The sequence below is a fragment of the Hyposmocoma kahamanoa genome, unplaced genomic scaffold (assembly GCF_003589595.1).
Source record: "Hyposmocoma kahamanoa isolate Upper Pololo Valley unplaced genomic scaffold, ASM358959v1 81, whole genome shotgun sequence".
NCBI lineage: Eukaryota > Metazoa > Arthropoda > Insecta > Lepidoptera > Cosmopterigidae > Hyposmocoma > Hyposmocoma kahamanoa.
In genome coordinates, this window is record NW_020654080.1 from 860011 (window position 1) to 875336 (window position 15326).

General features: G+C 38.9%; 1 protein-coding gene across 2 annotated transcripts in view; it reads right to left on the reverse strand.

Moving 5' to 3' along the window:
* Positions 1–15326, reverse strand: part of LOC113234127 (histone-lysine N-methyltransferase E(z)) — a 28191-nt gene that overhangs the window by 6785 nt on the left and 6080 nt on the right. Inside the window, exons 5-12 of one of the 2 annotated variants that reach the window (XM_026469389.1) lie at positions 12812–12975; positions 11026–11189; positions 10001–10015; positions 8953–9053; positions 7162–7294; positions 2679–2771; positions 1101–1231; positions 135–283 (exon numbers count right to left, since the gene is read on the reverse strand). In XM_026469389.1, coding sequence (XP_026325174.1) covers positions 135–283; positions 1101–1231; positions 2679–2771; positions 7162–7294; positions 8953–9053; positions 10001–10015; positions 11026–11189; positions 12812–12975 — 950 coding nt within the window. The remainder of the gene's footprint in view (positions 1–134; positions 284–1100; positions 1232–2678; positions 2772–7161; positions 7295–8952; positions 9054–10000; positions 10016–11025; positions 11190–12811; positions 12976–15326) is intronic. The other variant, XM_026469390.1, reaches the window with a different exon arrangement.

Genomic DNA, 15326 nt, shown 5'->3' on the forward strand with positions numbered 1-15326 from the left:
TTTTTATATTATTTTCTAAAATAAATGTAGAGAAATAACAGTAAACAGAAGAGTTACTATTAGCCGTTATAACGATTTATCTACGTGATTTCCCGCTGCGACAGGCTAGTCCCGGTGCGGCGAGGGGCACTCACACATGGTGCGAGGCGGAGTCCTTCTTGAGCTGGATCTTGCGGCAGTGCACGGACCAGAGGCGGTGCTTCTTCTTCTTCTTGCGCGGAGGGGTGCGCTCGGCCTCCACGCCGCACTCCTCTTGGCCCGTCTTTATCCAGTACGTGTACACCTTGGCAGTTCCAGAAATATCATTATTTCACAACAAATTTGCAATTGTAAATTGGGTACGCGGAATGAGCTGACGGGCGCTTAGACCTTTGCAATTTAAAGCTCCGAGTGGCACTGCAACTGTTATGGACAGGCGTATAGCTTTCCATTAGGCGCACGACTTGTTGGTCCCGTCACTAGATATTATAAAAAAACTGTAACTCTACAGTTTTCATAATAATAATAATAATCAGCCCACATTATGTAGTCTCTCACACGCAAGTGAGGGCTTGGGTACTTGGAAACATGACACACGTCATTAAATTGCTTCTTATTATTAATTGGGCTACCACGGTTTACGTATTATATTCTTTTTCACTTCTCATGCTCTTAAAGTTCGTATTTATGCTGGGTGTAGGTGTATGTCTAATTGTTGTAATTTTACATTCAATTTTAATTAAATAATCGTTTGTTTGTAATATTGCTATTTAATTTCCTCGCAATCGAAGTGAAAACCCGTTTTACCTTCGACTTAAGTATCTCTATCTAAGATATACTCATCTCGGATAAAATGACGCGTTGTATGCACTTGTTGTACAATCTACTACTTTACTGTCCATGCTGCAAGCACGTATTAGTTTAATTGACGATTGGTCACGATTGGCACTCATTATCAACTGTTGCTTTTCAATACATAATCTTTACGAGACTTCCACGCTCGGGATTGTGTCAACTCACCCCATATCTAACTACAACTTTAACTACTACAGCCAGCGCCGGTTATTTGTTACGCGTGATAAAGGAGCGGGTCTCGTGAAGACGCTGGAAGGTGGCCGTACCTGCTGGCAAGTCTTGGACAGCATGAGCTGCGCGATGGCGCAGTAGTTGGCGGGGAAGACTTTGTGCAGCGCGCGGAACAGCGATTGGTCGGAGCCCGACCACTCCGCCTCCAGGTCGCCCACAGTCAGCCCTGCACAGTCTCCGTCTCTTCATCATCATATTTCATTCGTTCATATTTAAATCTCCAAATTAATGCAGTACTTTATCAAAACTCTGGTCTGTTATCGTCAATTTCAAAGTTTGTTTGCGCTCTTGTAAATTTCGCAAACGGTAGTTAAAAGATTTTAAAGATTGACATTTTTGAAAATTTTCAGTTTCAATAAAAAAAATTGTTTCATTTTTTTATTATTAATTTGGTTTTTTTTTAACAAAGTTTGATTTAGATTATGTTAAGTCCATGTTAAAAGATGTTAATTGCTACCTACTGTATGTGTAATTCTTATTTATATAAATATAAACGTTGCTATAACCTTGTGTTTGTTTCGTTGAATGTGCTGGTATGTGTAGTAAGTTTCGTCCTAAGTTATTTACGGGCCTTGCTTAAAACTTATGGGCCTTGAGTTCTATCAAGGCACTTGCAAGTCTGTATATTTGAATATTAATAGTTTTTGACAAGTTTTCAATTCAAACTCTATTATTTCCTTACGATACACAGGTTATGAAGGCGTTTCAGGCATGCATTTTAAATTACTGTTATAATATATAAGTTTTGATAATTTTCATTTAGAAACTTGTGTAATATAATATAATTTATTTACAGTCCCTTCGAGACCATGGACGTTGCAATACGTCCGAAACGTCAAAGTAATTAAAATATGTTTTTAAGTCCCGAGTCGTGAAAATCGTGAAAGTTTAAATAAACGTAATTTATTTACATAATAGAGTGTGCTATTACAGAATCTGTCATACACTCAGCTTACTGTAGTCTCACTGAAAGTGCCACGATGCTGATTTTCAGGGCACCCGGTATTATATTCTATGCAATTATTGCAATACATTATTATTTTTCAGTTTGAAATTATTGTAATAATCTGAAAATAAAAAAGCCGCGTGTTTTTTGTTGTCCTGTATTCATTTGCAATTGCTTGGCTAAAGGAATGTCTTGTTATGTGTCAACCCTAAAGGCAACTTGCTGACCAAGAGTATATTGCACACGGCACCAATATTCTAGAAATCATGCAATAGAGTAAACTGCAGACGCAGCGCCTCGTGCCGAGTCCACCAGGCCAACGTGACGCCGCGCACCGGCACTTCGATACACACCTCGGTCGGGTCAATTAGCTCTTAGTGATAATTAATTTGTAATTACATTTATTATTAATTAAATTAGTTTTTAAAATTTTGGTTTTTTTTGAGTCCTCCGGCAGCGGCCTACGTAATTGTCTTCATTTAAATAAATTACGATAGATAGAAGCTCAATCAATGGACGAACCTGAAGATCCTTAAAACAGTTACCAACAAATCTTCAGGTTCAGATCTTTGTTTTTAACACTTCTACGCCGTAGCGCCATCTGTGAGAAATTTATTTCTTCACTCAGTTACCAACAAATTTTGAATAGATAAATGTGCTACGTTACCGAGAGCGTTGTACGGCGCGTCGGCGGCAGACGCCTCGGCGTTCTTGAAACCGTTGCTGCTCCAGTTGCTGTTGCTGGAGTTGCTATTGCTGCCTGCAAAGTAATAACATTCAGAGTAATTTGTTTCTTTATTTCGTTATCATCGGCCCATTTTCAGTTCAGCCAACACAAGTCACCTTTCGTGATTGGAAGACATTTTGCAGTTAACCGCTGATAACCTGGACTGCACCTCCAGACCAAAGGTCAAGCTGAAAGCTGTTAACCCATTTCAAAATGTAAGCAAAGAGCTTGAGGGCGTCAAGGTGAACACAGAACTGGCTCAGATCGCTACTGCACAATTCCGTCAGAAGGGCGTGCTGTAGAGGTGAATCTGCTGCGAGTACACGCTGAACTAGATGGTAGAGGTATACCACAAGATTACAGTGACAATTATCGCTAGCTACGCGTACAATGTTTGTACACAAAATATTATTTTTTTGTTATGTCCCTAGGGGCGCTGTATAGTTTGAGATAAAAAATTGTGAAGTAATTTCTACTTAATAATAGGAAGTGGAAAGACGCTTAGGCGTCGTGAAGTGACAGTGCTTACAGCTCCATCACCGGGGAGGAGAGTTGGTAGTTAGTTTAATTTAGATTCAATGGTGGCAACTGTTACTTCTGCAATGTATAACGAGAAGTGAGCGTGCCAACAGCTTCGGTACCTATCTGGAAAATAGGGAGGTTACACCGGGTCACTCACTCAAGGCACTAGCCTTTTGAGCACCGGATGAAGTCCGTGACAACTGTCTGACAACCCAGTCCACGGGCTGCTCTGGATTCAGGACCTGAACTTTTAAGATCCCTGCGCGGGCTTGCTTGCACAGGTAATAACACTATAACTTCCCGTTTAATCAAAAATTTGATGGAGAGAGGCATATATAATCAGCGGTCGCTAACGACAACTGTCACAGTAAACTTGTGGTAGAAGCAATGGTTGGCCTCTAACGTGGTTAGAGTGATAATATATCCCCTGAAGGGAACCTAAATAAATGCAGACACAATGAGGGATGGTAAGGAGCAGAAACGAATAGGTTTTCGATACCTGTTTCATGAGTTGCGCTATTGTGGGGAGACGTAAAAATATATGGAAATGACATTTTTCAGAAATAACGTTTGGTCGAAATTTCATAACCTCGAAAGTAATTGTGAGAGGAAAATGTTTTTTCTTTTAAACCTAACTTAACCTAACCTAGACCGAACCTAATCGTGTCTTTGCGACAAACATTCAACGTATCCTGAAAGAACAACTGTTTCGTTATAATTCGCTTTTCGGTGTAATGAAAATTCGAACAAAAGTTATTTCAGACAAAAAAGTTTTCGACTTTGTGATAGGTTACCATTTGGAGGTCAGCGTTTCGCAGGCAGGACGAGGCACCCGTCGCGTTGCTCATGAATCTATGTGCTATGTGCAAAATGACGCTGGCCTAAGTCATTATTGGCCGGATGAAATCCATGTACAATCCAAGCTTGTTTCTAAGGGAGAGCTTGCTACGCTTGTTGAGGAGGAGGTGGATGTTAAAGTCTCGTGTCATGTTGAATTGTACTATGTATGAAGTTCAGTATTGTATGTTTCTGTTTCAATTGAATAAGTAAAAAATTATTCCAACCACATCACAGTGGACTCAGGTATTTGACCGTGTTCTTCCAAGGGATTGGGCGGTCGAAGAGCGATATCGGGATGATGTTTAGTACGCTACGACTGGACAGGTTGCTTTGCTTAAAATCGCCGCGCTTCTCGGGATTGACGTCGGTTCTCTATTTGCGGAACCATTCGCCTAGGCGAGTGGTAGCAGGGCCTCGATTCAGAACTCTTCGATATCTTAACCGAATCGTTCGATTGGACATCGTTCTCCAACAACGTTTATGGAGTTAGTCGGCAAATATAGATTATAAGAGAAATGAAATCCTTTTATATACATTTTTAAGACTTTAAGCATTGACTTACAAATAAATGGACGACGGGTCTAATACAAACACCACGAAAAAAATGTCCCAAGTCAACCTATTTAAACTTAGTGACATGTAAAGGAATATGAAAAAGCTAAAACGTTGAATTTAAATTGTAATGTCATCGCAGTACTGTCTAATTTTGCTTGCTTCGCTGTCAGTCGAACAAACGAAGACTAGAGCGTGAATGACGCTCTGTATACGATTTTAACGCCCTATAAGTTCGGACACTTTTTAGCGCGGACCCGACGTCCATATAATTGTAAGTCAATGACTTTAAGGGCCTAAATTATAGGAATGCATTAGTCTCGCATTACAATAAAATAATAAAATTGTACAAAACCCAGAAAAAATTAAAATATTTCCATATTACATTCTTGCTTTGTAAACAATAGGCCGTTCGGTAACTTTCATTCGACAACTGTGTTCTGAATAACGTTTGTATACTTCGTTTCAATCCATTTTGAACAAAAAGTAAACAAACAAGTCACTGACCTGACCATAGACGGTTTAGTGATGGCCAATTGTAACGCCAATTACAAATCGATTAATTAATTGAATTAATCGATTTGTTCAATTGAGTCATACTAGCGGTTTTCCTTACATAACCTAAATAAGCATATTTAAAATTTCAATTTAAATCCTCCTTCAAATCCTTACACTTAAATACTCGTTCGATTGCGATTGAAATGTTCAATTTAAAATCGATAACTAAAGTGTAATTGATTGCACCTAATGTTTTTTTTTTCGAACAGCACTATGCAACCATAGGCAAGTCATAGAAGTATAGAGGAATAATAACCTCACTTTTGGACTACCATTTTTCAAATACGATTTTACGATGCTATTCAAATGAATATTGTTGGGAAAAGTGATGATATATCAAGTCGAAATCTTCGAAATATACGTGAAAGTGTTATTCATTCGATTTATTGAGTGATTGCTTTAGAATTTTAACCAAACAGGTTTGTTTACTTTTTATTCAAAATTGATTGGAACAGACTATAGTCTTTGCCAGTCGAGAAGTACGAGTAATTGTACGGGATTCGTGACGTCATTTCGGTTCGGTTTCGAATACGATAGTTTGACGTTCGATTCGGTTATTGTGAATAAAAATGAAAAGAAATCGTACGATATCTAACAGAATCGGTCGACAACAGAGTTAGATAGATAGATAGATAGATAAAAGCTTTATTCACCACCATGACATACATACATGATATAGGCATTAACTTATATATAACAATAATGATATTCTTATCTACTAATATTACACTTGGAAGTCATGGCAGTGAAAAAGGCGCTGGCTCAGCATAAATGACGCGGCTGCCCGCGACGCTGGTATTCTGCCAGGACCCTATAGGATAGAGACGCCACTCGCAATCCAACAAAAATCTGATTTCATTTTTAAATTATTAATTTTCAATCTTCTTCCTCCCAACCTCCACACATAATACACTATTTGCAGTCCTGAAACGAGGTACAGCCAAGAGCATAACAAGCCCGGCACCTTGGACCTTGGACCGTTCCTATCGCAAGCGGCACAGAGTTGAAATTAAATCTTAAATGTCAAGCACGACGCGCTCCCGACCCTGTACGTGGACAAACAAGAGACAACCGCAAATACCCTAGCCACTCATATCCCCAATTTTTGCAAATTTAACAGATGCTCCCGCAGCTTTAGCCTTAACCCTTTTTTTTTTCGAGATATCGTAAGGTTGACTGAATGGTGACTGACTGACTGGTGAATCGACATGCAGATTTTATAACCGCGGCAACTAGGCAACTGGCTTGGGGCTGTGCATCGAAAGAGGTCAACGTTTTCTGACTGATGTTTAGGTCGCTGGTATACGAGGAGAATAGAAGAGGCAAGAAAACAGAGCCTCGCAAAACTCCGGCTCTTGTGGGGTGAATAGAGGAGAGTGCGCCATCGATTCAATAGCGAAAAGAGCGATTCGACAAGCAGTCTCGAATTACGTGTCTATCAGCAACACCAAGATTTTACAGCTTGCACAGTAAGCCGTTGCGCCAAATTGTCAAAGGCCTTCGCCATATCGGAGAAGTGTCTTAAGCCATTGAACGAAAAATAGTTTATTTGAACCATCACAAACTAGAAAATTCTTATTACATATATTAATAAGTACTAGTTGTATAAGCTACTTATAGTTTGTAAGGAAACTGGAATCTAAACTATTAGTATTAATAATTATAAAATTTTATGCCTCAAAACGTAATTTTTTTAGCTACTGCTCAATCAAGACTCACGTCGCCTTTTTATGTATCTTTATCTAACACGTAGTCTTCAATATTATAATACGACGTTTCAATTAAAATACTTTGAAAAGTTTTAAACTTAGGAAATGATAATTTTTATATATACGCTCAGGAATCTTATTGTAAACACTTATACAGTTCCCCACAAAGAATCGTTTACTCATGCTTTTGGACTTAGTAAGAACGCGCATCGCACATGCCGCGGTAACGCGCGCGGCCGCACCTTTGTGGAAGCGGTTGCTGTCGTTGCTGTCCTCGGAGGAGGCGTCGTTGGGCGAGTCCACGTGGTGCAGCCCCTTGGCCTTGTCCTCCTCGCCCGGCGACTTCTCGCGCGCCAGCTTCTCGCGCATGCCCTCCTGCGGACGACAGACGACGCGTCAGCTTAGTGCCCAACCAACACCCTTGGGAATTCAACCCTGACCGGGGGACTGGTAAAGATCCTAACCTAACAACTCAAAATTCAATTCTTACTCAAAAATGTAATCTAATAGTCACAGTACATAATTTCGGCCCCTCCTACGTAAAGTATCGTATGTCGAAATTGCCAAGTTTACAGGGGAGCGTTTTAAAGTTCTGAATTCACTGAAAGAGTGATCACCATAGATCATCTAACCGATATCTAGGATTTTATAATACTCTATGTGAGTAATGAGCTTTGCCGAATAAAACTGAGAAATGCTAAAGTCACGTGTTATGTTCGTTTCAGTGAATTCAGAACTTTAAAACGCTTCCCTGTAAATTTGGCAATTTCGACATACGATACTTTACGTCTGAGGGGTCGATTTTATATAACACTGAAATCCACCCAAAAATGTACTGGCCTGAACCCAATGGCCCTTATAAGCCTCTTCTTAATCTTTATAAGATCTTTACTATACTGGGGGTCTATTCTCGTTCCCGCCCGACAGCCGTCCGAAACAATGCCTGACAAATAAGTAATACTCGAGCAAATCAAAAAGCAATGTTACGTGTGAAGCTTCATTCGCATCACGTATTTTTTCATTTGGTCGAGTATTACGTATTTGACAGTAATTGCTTCAAACGGACCGACAGGACGTTGAACGAGAGTGCCTGTTCTTTGTTGTCATGTAACTTTTTTTTGTGTAATATAGAGTTCTTAGGTTTTCGCTATTGTTACGCATAGGAAACGAAACTATTTTTTCGGATGTGAATCGTTAGCCGTGACCATGGGACCTGGGGCTTTACTCTCGAAGCACGAAATCCGTAGTTCGTTCGTGCCAGTTCGAAACTGTCAAACGACCAATGCTTCTACCATGAGATTACAGGCGCTAGCGAGCGCGTAATTTATTTCACACTTTTGTCACAAGGAAAGTAACTTTTTGCAAACAAATATTTTACGTAGTCGCTAGCTACAACTGTCACTAATAAAGTGATAACTGATACACAGTTAGAAATTGTCAAATCACGTTGTCATACATTCTCTTAAGTTCTAGCCCCGATCGACATTCAACTCCGTAGATCATCTATAGTGAGAAAACGGCTGTAACTATGAGATAAGGGCCCCTATAAATTGTGTTTTAATTGATTCCAATTATCATTATTACTTAATAAGAATGAAATGAAATTAAAAAAAAATAGGGTGGTTTTCATTAATATTACAATGATTTTACCATCTCAGTCAACCGTGACCATGGGACCTGTAAAGGGTCTAAAACATTAATTTGTTTGAAAAAAAAAAAAACAAATGCACGCGATTCAGATCCGAAAAAATAGAAGAAAAAATAGTATTTCCTATTTGTAACATATTTGTTTCCTTCATTCGGGTGACCCGAAGGCAAGTTTCACCGTACACATACAGTGGAACCATTCGTCATTCCGCTTTCGAACGATACAACTAGAATATATTAACGTGAAAGGGAATGAGCACCTTCTAGGAAAGCTTCACTTGAGTTTCCAACACGTGAGATCATACTGTATACTTTATTGTTTTCTATGATAATGAGGTGTGAAATGTGTAATGTTAAATCGACATCTTAATAGGCAGATAACTTACCAGCAACATATAGCAGTTAGGCCCACAAGGTTCCGAGAAGGGCTTGAGATCGGGCCCCTTCCGCTTGGAGAGGTTGGGCCGCGGATGGCACGCCTGCAGTCCTGTCACCCCACCAAATAATGAAGCGCGTGATACATACGATACGATCGGAAAGTGCGTGGACAGCTTTAAGAATGTGATTGAAAGTAATACAGTGCCATAAACTCGAGTTTTGTAATTTAAGAATTGATATAAAAATCGGATAAAGTTCGCTACTCGCGTCTTGTATGCTGGTCGAATGGATGGAAAGGTATAAACATTATATTATTTATATTTTTCGCATAACTTGTTCCTCGTTTGTAGATCATAATTATGTACGATGCATTATTATTATGTAACTTTATTGTTTTCGTTTGTCCGTCCAAGCGAGTGGTTGCGTAATTACATAATTAGTGGTCAAACCGATGTGACACAATGGACAAAAACAGGGCATTTCATTTTACAGTTGAGTTGATGACACTCTAAATTCAGTATTTGAAAGTTTAGTACAATACTACGAGTTGTTAAAGTTCAATGAGCAATGACACTAAAGTGTTGTTTATGGCTGTCTTGATGGATCTGACATGGAGATCTGAAACGTTAGTTTTTGTGTACGCGGTGGAAGTAAAAAGCCAATGGTACCGAAGTTTAAAAAGTAATTACAGTTAAATGTTTCCCATTTTGAATACTAAATGTTTGACAAGTGCAGATGAGTTGTGATCATGAGACTTGAACCTGATCTTAATATTTTTTTTAAATAATACAAAATATTTATGTATGACAGTAAAATAAATACAATTCTAATATGAACAATGATTAAAAAATAAAAAATGTATTGTTAAAACTATGTGCAAAACGTATGTAACTACGATGAAATTAAAACACACGGACCAAGTGTAGCCATGATATGCAGAACAGCGTATCGATGCTATAAATTGGATGGTGTGGAAAAAGATTTATAAATATATATATGTATAATATATGATGTAAAAATATACGAATGATGTAGGCGGGCGAGTGATAGCCTTACCTGCCGTCTGACATCCTGTCAGCCAAACAGAAAGACACTAGTCAGCCTTAGAGAATAAGACTATTGTATACGAATATCACTACTTGGCAGTTCATTCATTGGTCGATATGTTGGCCCGCAGAAAGTTGCTTGGGAATGAAGAGCAGAGCAGCATATCATATTCTTTAAAATACTAAGGTAGAGTAATTATATTTATTTTTCTACTTTTTTCGGGTGTATTTTCAGATTCCTGATCTGTTATCGGATTATGTCCGATTTGATGTTGAAGTTTTTTAGTATATATGTCCAAAATTAAGCCGATATCCGGCTTGGATATACCGTCAGTGTTTTGTAGAAAGGGCGTGAGCGACATTTAAAAAAATGAAGAGGAAGATGTTTTAGGTTTTCAAGACTGTTTAAAACTTTTAAAATTCAATTTTAAAACTGAAACTTAATTAAAACAAAGTTCTGCAACAAGCACAGTTAATAAAAATCGTAAGGTCCGCTGGTTTGTTCCGTGGCTTACTTAGCATGGCGTCTGCCACGGCCTAGAACATGTTGCTTCGAATACTACTACTATTAATAAATTGTACCAAAGTAGTGGAGCAATTTTAGAAAAAATAATTGAATATCATTGCGATTCAATTCTGACATTCAATAAACTTAAATTAGGATGTAAATATTTGAAAACGGTTAAACCCTAAAACATGCTCCCTGAAAAATTTTTTGAGACGTCGCTTCCGCCCTTTCTACGAAACATGCACGATATATTGCAACTCCGAACGGGCAATAGTCGAATGACGAGTGTACCCACTCACACTTTTGTCATTATAGCCGATAGGCCAACATGTCGTTCAACGAACGGTGCGCTTTAATTTACAGTATCAACTTCATAATATAAATCGACTACCGCGTCGTGCTCGCGAGTAACGCTACTTAGACAATATTACATACATTACATAAATATTACGAGTACATAATTGCCATAGCTACTTGTTCAATATCAACGTATAATAGAGCGACGCGCCAAAGAAAGGAGGACGTACGGTGCAGGAAGCAGTCGTACTTGAAGCAGCGGCGGCAGAAGAGCGTGTGGAAGGAGTGCATGGTCTGGTCGCGCGACACGGACTCGGCCAGCGGCCCGTCGATGTTGGGCGTGCACTCGGGCGGCAGCGCCAGCGGGTCGGCGCGCGACGTCAGCTCGATGTACCTGCCCACCGTTCGACTCCAGTAGACGCCTCCCACACTCGTCGGCAAAACTCGTGGAATCCAATCCAGGACACGCTAATCAGATCTATTATAATCCGGCCCCGAGTTGTTTTCAGGTACATTCTAATTATTCATTATAAACGAAACTTTGTTTACACAAAAAAGAGTTGTCTGTGTACGGTTGAAGAAATATTATTGCACTGAATGCAGTAATAAAACCATTAACACTTCTTTTACTCAAAGCGTACATGGTCTTAATGATCTTGGTCTATAGTACGGGTCAAAACCACATAACCTTTATTTCATAGGTGAGGAAATTACACTTGAAATCGTCATACTGATTAAACTACTGCTAAAGAATGAGCAAGAAACTCTAGGGGTTGCTCTTTGTAAATATACATTTATCATTACAACATTCAATTTAAACATCTTAGATCGAGACTACCTGCAAGAGCTAAACGGATGACTACCACGAATTTTTGGTATCCAAGTACGCAGAAGCTGTGTAATAAGCTTTAGTATAGTTTTAGTTTCACTATAGTTTTAAATGTCAAATTTTGCTCATCAACCGGAATCTTATTATAGAAGCGTACACATTGCCCCTTAAATAAATTTGAGACTTTATGAAGACGACTGTCAAGTAAAGCTAGCTTATTTTTACTCCTCATATTAATGTTACGTCTGTCAATATTTTCTATAAAAATATAATATTTTTCTTAACAGCGAGGGCTATGTAGTTAGCATACTTTTGACATGCCTCTTTTTTACTTTCATTGAATTCATTTTATTATTTTTTTTTGTTTTGTTTCAAATTTATACATGTCAAATAAAGCCTATTTTATTTTTATTTAAATAAATTTTCGTAAATGTACAGTGACGTCAGTGTAAGAATGTTTATCTCTTTAAACTTATCTAAGTCTGAATTCTAGTTTTGAATAATTTCTGTACTCTTCAATCAGTTTTGTTTTAACCTGTAACTACTTCATAAAATACCGACTACGGACTCTTTTCTTACTAATTCAACAAAGTTAGTTCCGCATCAAGATCGTCATGTTCAGAACTAAGTGCCAAAGCGTAAAAGTGTTTAAACTAGTTGTTTGCACTGTACAGGCACGTGCGTTGCTGCGACGGCTCACTCTTTTGTCCTATTGTATTCTAAATATAAAACGATAAGATAGATTTCGCCTACTATAACATGTGGTCCATTTAACGATAACTGCTACCAAATCATAAATTTTACTCTTTCTGTGCAGGTTTTGTTAAATTTAACGTCAAGTGACGGGACGAACAAGTCGTGTGTCTGATGTTAAGCTACACGCCTGTCCATAACAGTTGCAGTGCCACTCAGAGCTTTAAATCGCAAAGATCTGGCATTGCAGTGGCAGTTATTTTGTAGCAGACATAAAACGCCAAGTCCCATGTGCCTGTAATCTCACCAGCACCGTTACCCTTCAAAGTTGGAACACAGTAATACTGATATTACTACTTGGCGGCAGAAATAGGTAACGTGGCAGTACTTCCCTGGACGAACTCTTTCGATCTAGTCCTCATGCTGATCAGGTCATTTTGAAGCCATTATAATACCGACCGGTTTTTTTCTGCACAAAGAGTAACAGATCATACTTCTCCCGTAATTCCTGCGCAGTGCCCTTATCGGGAAACTGCGAGCTGATGGCCTGGAAGATGGTGAAAATGGGAAACTGCTTCTCATGCAACGGTTTCTTCTCTCCATCTTTATTCTCCAGTGCTTCTTTATCCTTTTCTTCTTTCTCCTTTTTTGGTTCCTTCTAGAAATAGTAATGATATGTATGTGACTGATATGAATGTCATACGGTGATTGGAGCAACAAGCCAATGCGATCAAAAAGCCAACCACACACATGGTGGCAACGTGACACTATCTTAGATAGATAGATAAACACTTTATTGGTCCTACAAAAACAAAAACTGAACATAAACAATTAAGAACTAATGTTAGTGGTTCTTACAGGAAGCAGATTTTTCTACCATCCCAATCGGAGGCAGTATTCGCCTTCCTACTGACCTCAGCTATATGTGGCGATCAAGACAGGGTGGAGAATGCCAAGGTTCTTGATCTTACTATTGTATGCATATAATAATAACGCACACACTCAACATAGCCCCACACTAGGGAAACCCTGTGTCGCGGGTGCCATGGACACACACATAGACAACCACAAATTACACCCAAACTCACGAGAGAAATAAATGTAGGCCATACAAATATTTCTCCCGGCCCGGGAATCGAACCCGGGGACCTCTGCGTGGCAGTCCGGTATGGTAACCGTTCGGCCACGGAGGCAGTTAATTGTATGCATATATTGTAAGTATCCATTATTGTAAATGAATGAAAAACCAAAACTGCTTTATTATTTAATGTTTGTTGATTCAATCACGTCAACCAAGTTTATCAATCCCATTATTATTGAATATCAAAAGGGTTTTTGAATATCAAAAAGCCTGGAGCTCTTTTTCTTCTATTCTTAATAGATGCTCCATCCTCATCGACTTGTTTTGCATGCACAACATTTATAATAATAAATTAACTGCCTCCGTGACGGAACGGTTACTATGCTAGACTGCCACGCTGAGGTCGCAGGTTCGATTTCCGAGCCGAGAGAAATATTTGTATGGCGTACATTTATTTCTCTTGTGAGTCTGGGTGTACTTTGTGGTTGTCTATCTATGTGTGTCCATGACAGCACCCGCGATACAGGGTTTCCCTAGTGTGGGCTATGAGTGTGTGCGATTGCAGTTAATTTCTTTATTCACCAGAAATTTATTAAAGCAAGTAATAGTTGTACAAAATAATTGTTGAACTCTTATTGTTTTATTATTAAGATTTACTTTATGATTGTTATAAGATAATCTCATTACAGAGTACCAAAAAATCGACCTCAAAAATCATTCATCCTCTAGTCTGCCACCCTTAGCGGTGGAATATTTTCTTGAAATTTAAATGGGACTACTACTGAGGTACTCTCTTTCTAACAAAAAAAGAATCACCAAAATCGGTTGACAAATACCGGAGTTATCGCGTAACATACATACAAAAAAAAGAAAAACATGCAGACGAATTGAGAATATCCTTCTTTTTAAAGTCGGTTAAAAATTAGTTCAAATAAATATTTTTTCTTCTTAATTGACGCACATGTTTATCAGCTACATTACTTATGGCGTAACAATTTGAAGAGGTTACAGTTTTTTATATGAGACAAGTTCTAAGTGACAATTACGTTATTTGGCATTAAAATCTTCTACATGTTACCTTTTTTTTTAATGATACTAATTAAGGGTATGAAACCAGTCGTGCGCCTGGTGGTAAGGGACACACCTGCCCGTAACAGTTGCAGTCCCGCTCGGAGTATTAAATCGCATAGATCTGAGGGGCATTGTCACTGCGCCCGAGACATAAGTTGACAAGTCCATGTGCCTGCAATTTCACCAGCAGCACCCCTACCCTTCAAAACCAGAACATAATAACGCGCACTTGGTGGTAGAAATATGTAAAGTGGCAATTCCCTTAACTGCCTCCGTGGCCGAACGGTTACCATGCCGGACTGCCACGCAGAGGTCCTAGGTTCGAGTCCCGGGCCGGGAGAAATATTTGTATGGCCTACATTTATTTCTCTCGTGAGTTTGGGTGTAATTTGTGTTTGTCTATGTATGTGTCCATGGCATCCGCGACACAGGGTTTCCCTAGTGCAGGGCTATGTTAGTGTGTGCGTTATTATTATTAACTCTTCCACAAAGAGCTCTATCTACAAAAATTGTTCATTCTTCTTGTACTGTCTACAATTATAAGTGTGTTAAGATTTGATTTTTTCTAACAGTAGCAATGTGAAAGCTGGCTTAACTATACAGGGTGATAGGTTGAACGAGATAAATATTTAAATAGGTGAATGAGTAGCTGATACCTATACCGAATATGTAAAAAAATCACTACCTTATTTTTAAATATTTTTGTCAAAGGAAAATATTGCCTCTAATATTTTATTGTTATTATGTTAGCGGAGGTTGAGGTTGATAGTTTCTCAGCTATCATCCGAAAGAGCATCGCTTCTCTAATCTATCGTGTGCGTGGCAGCCCCAACAGCCTCCTGCAGACGGTCGCGGCG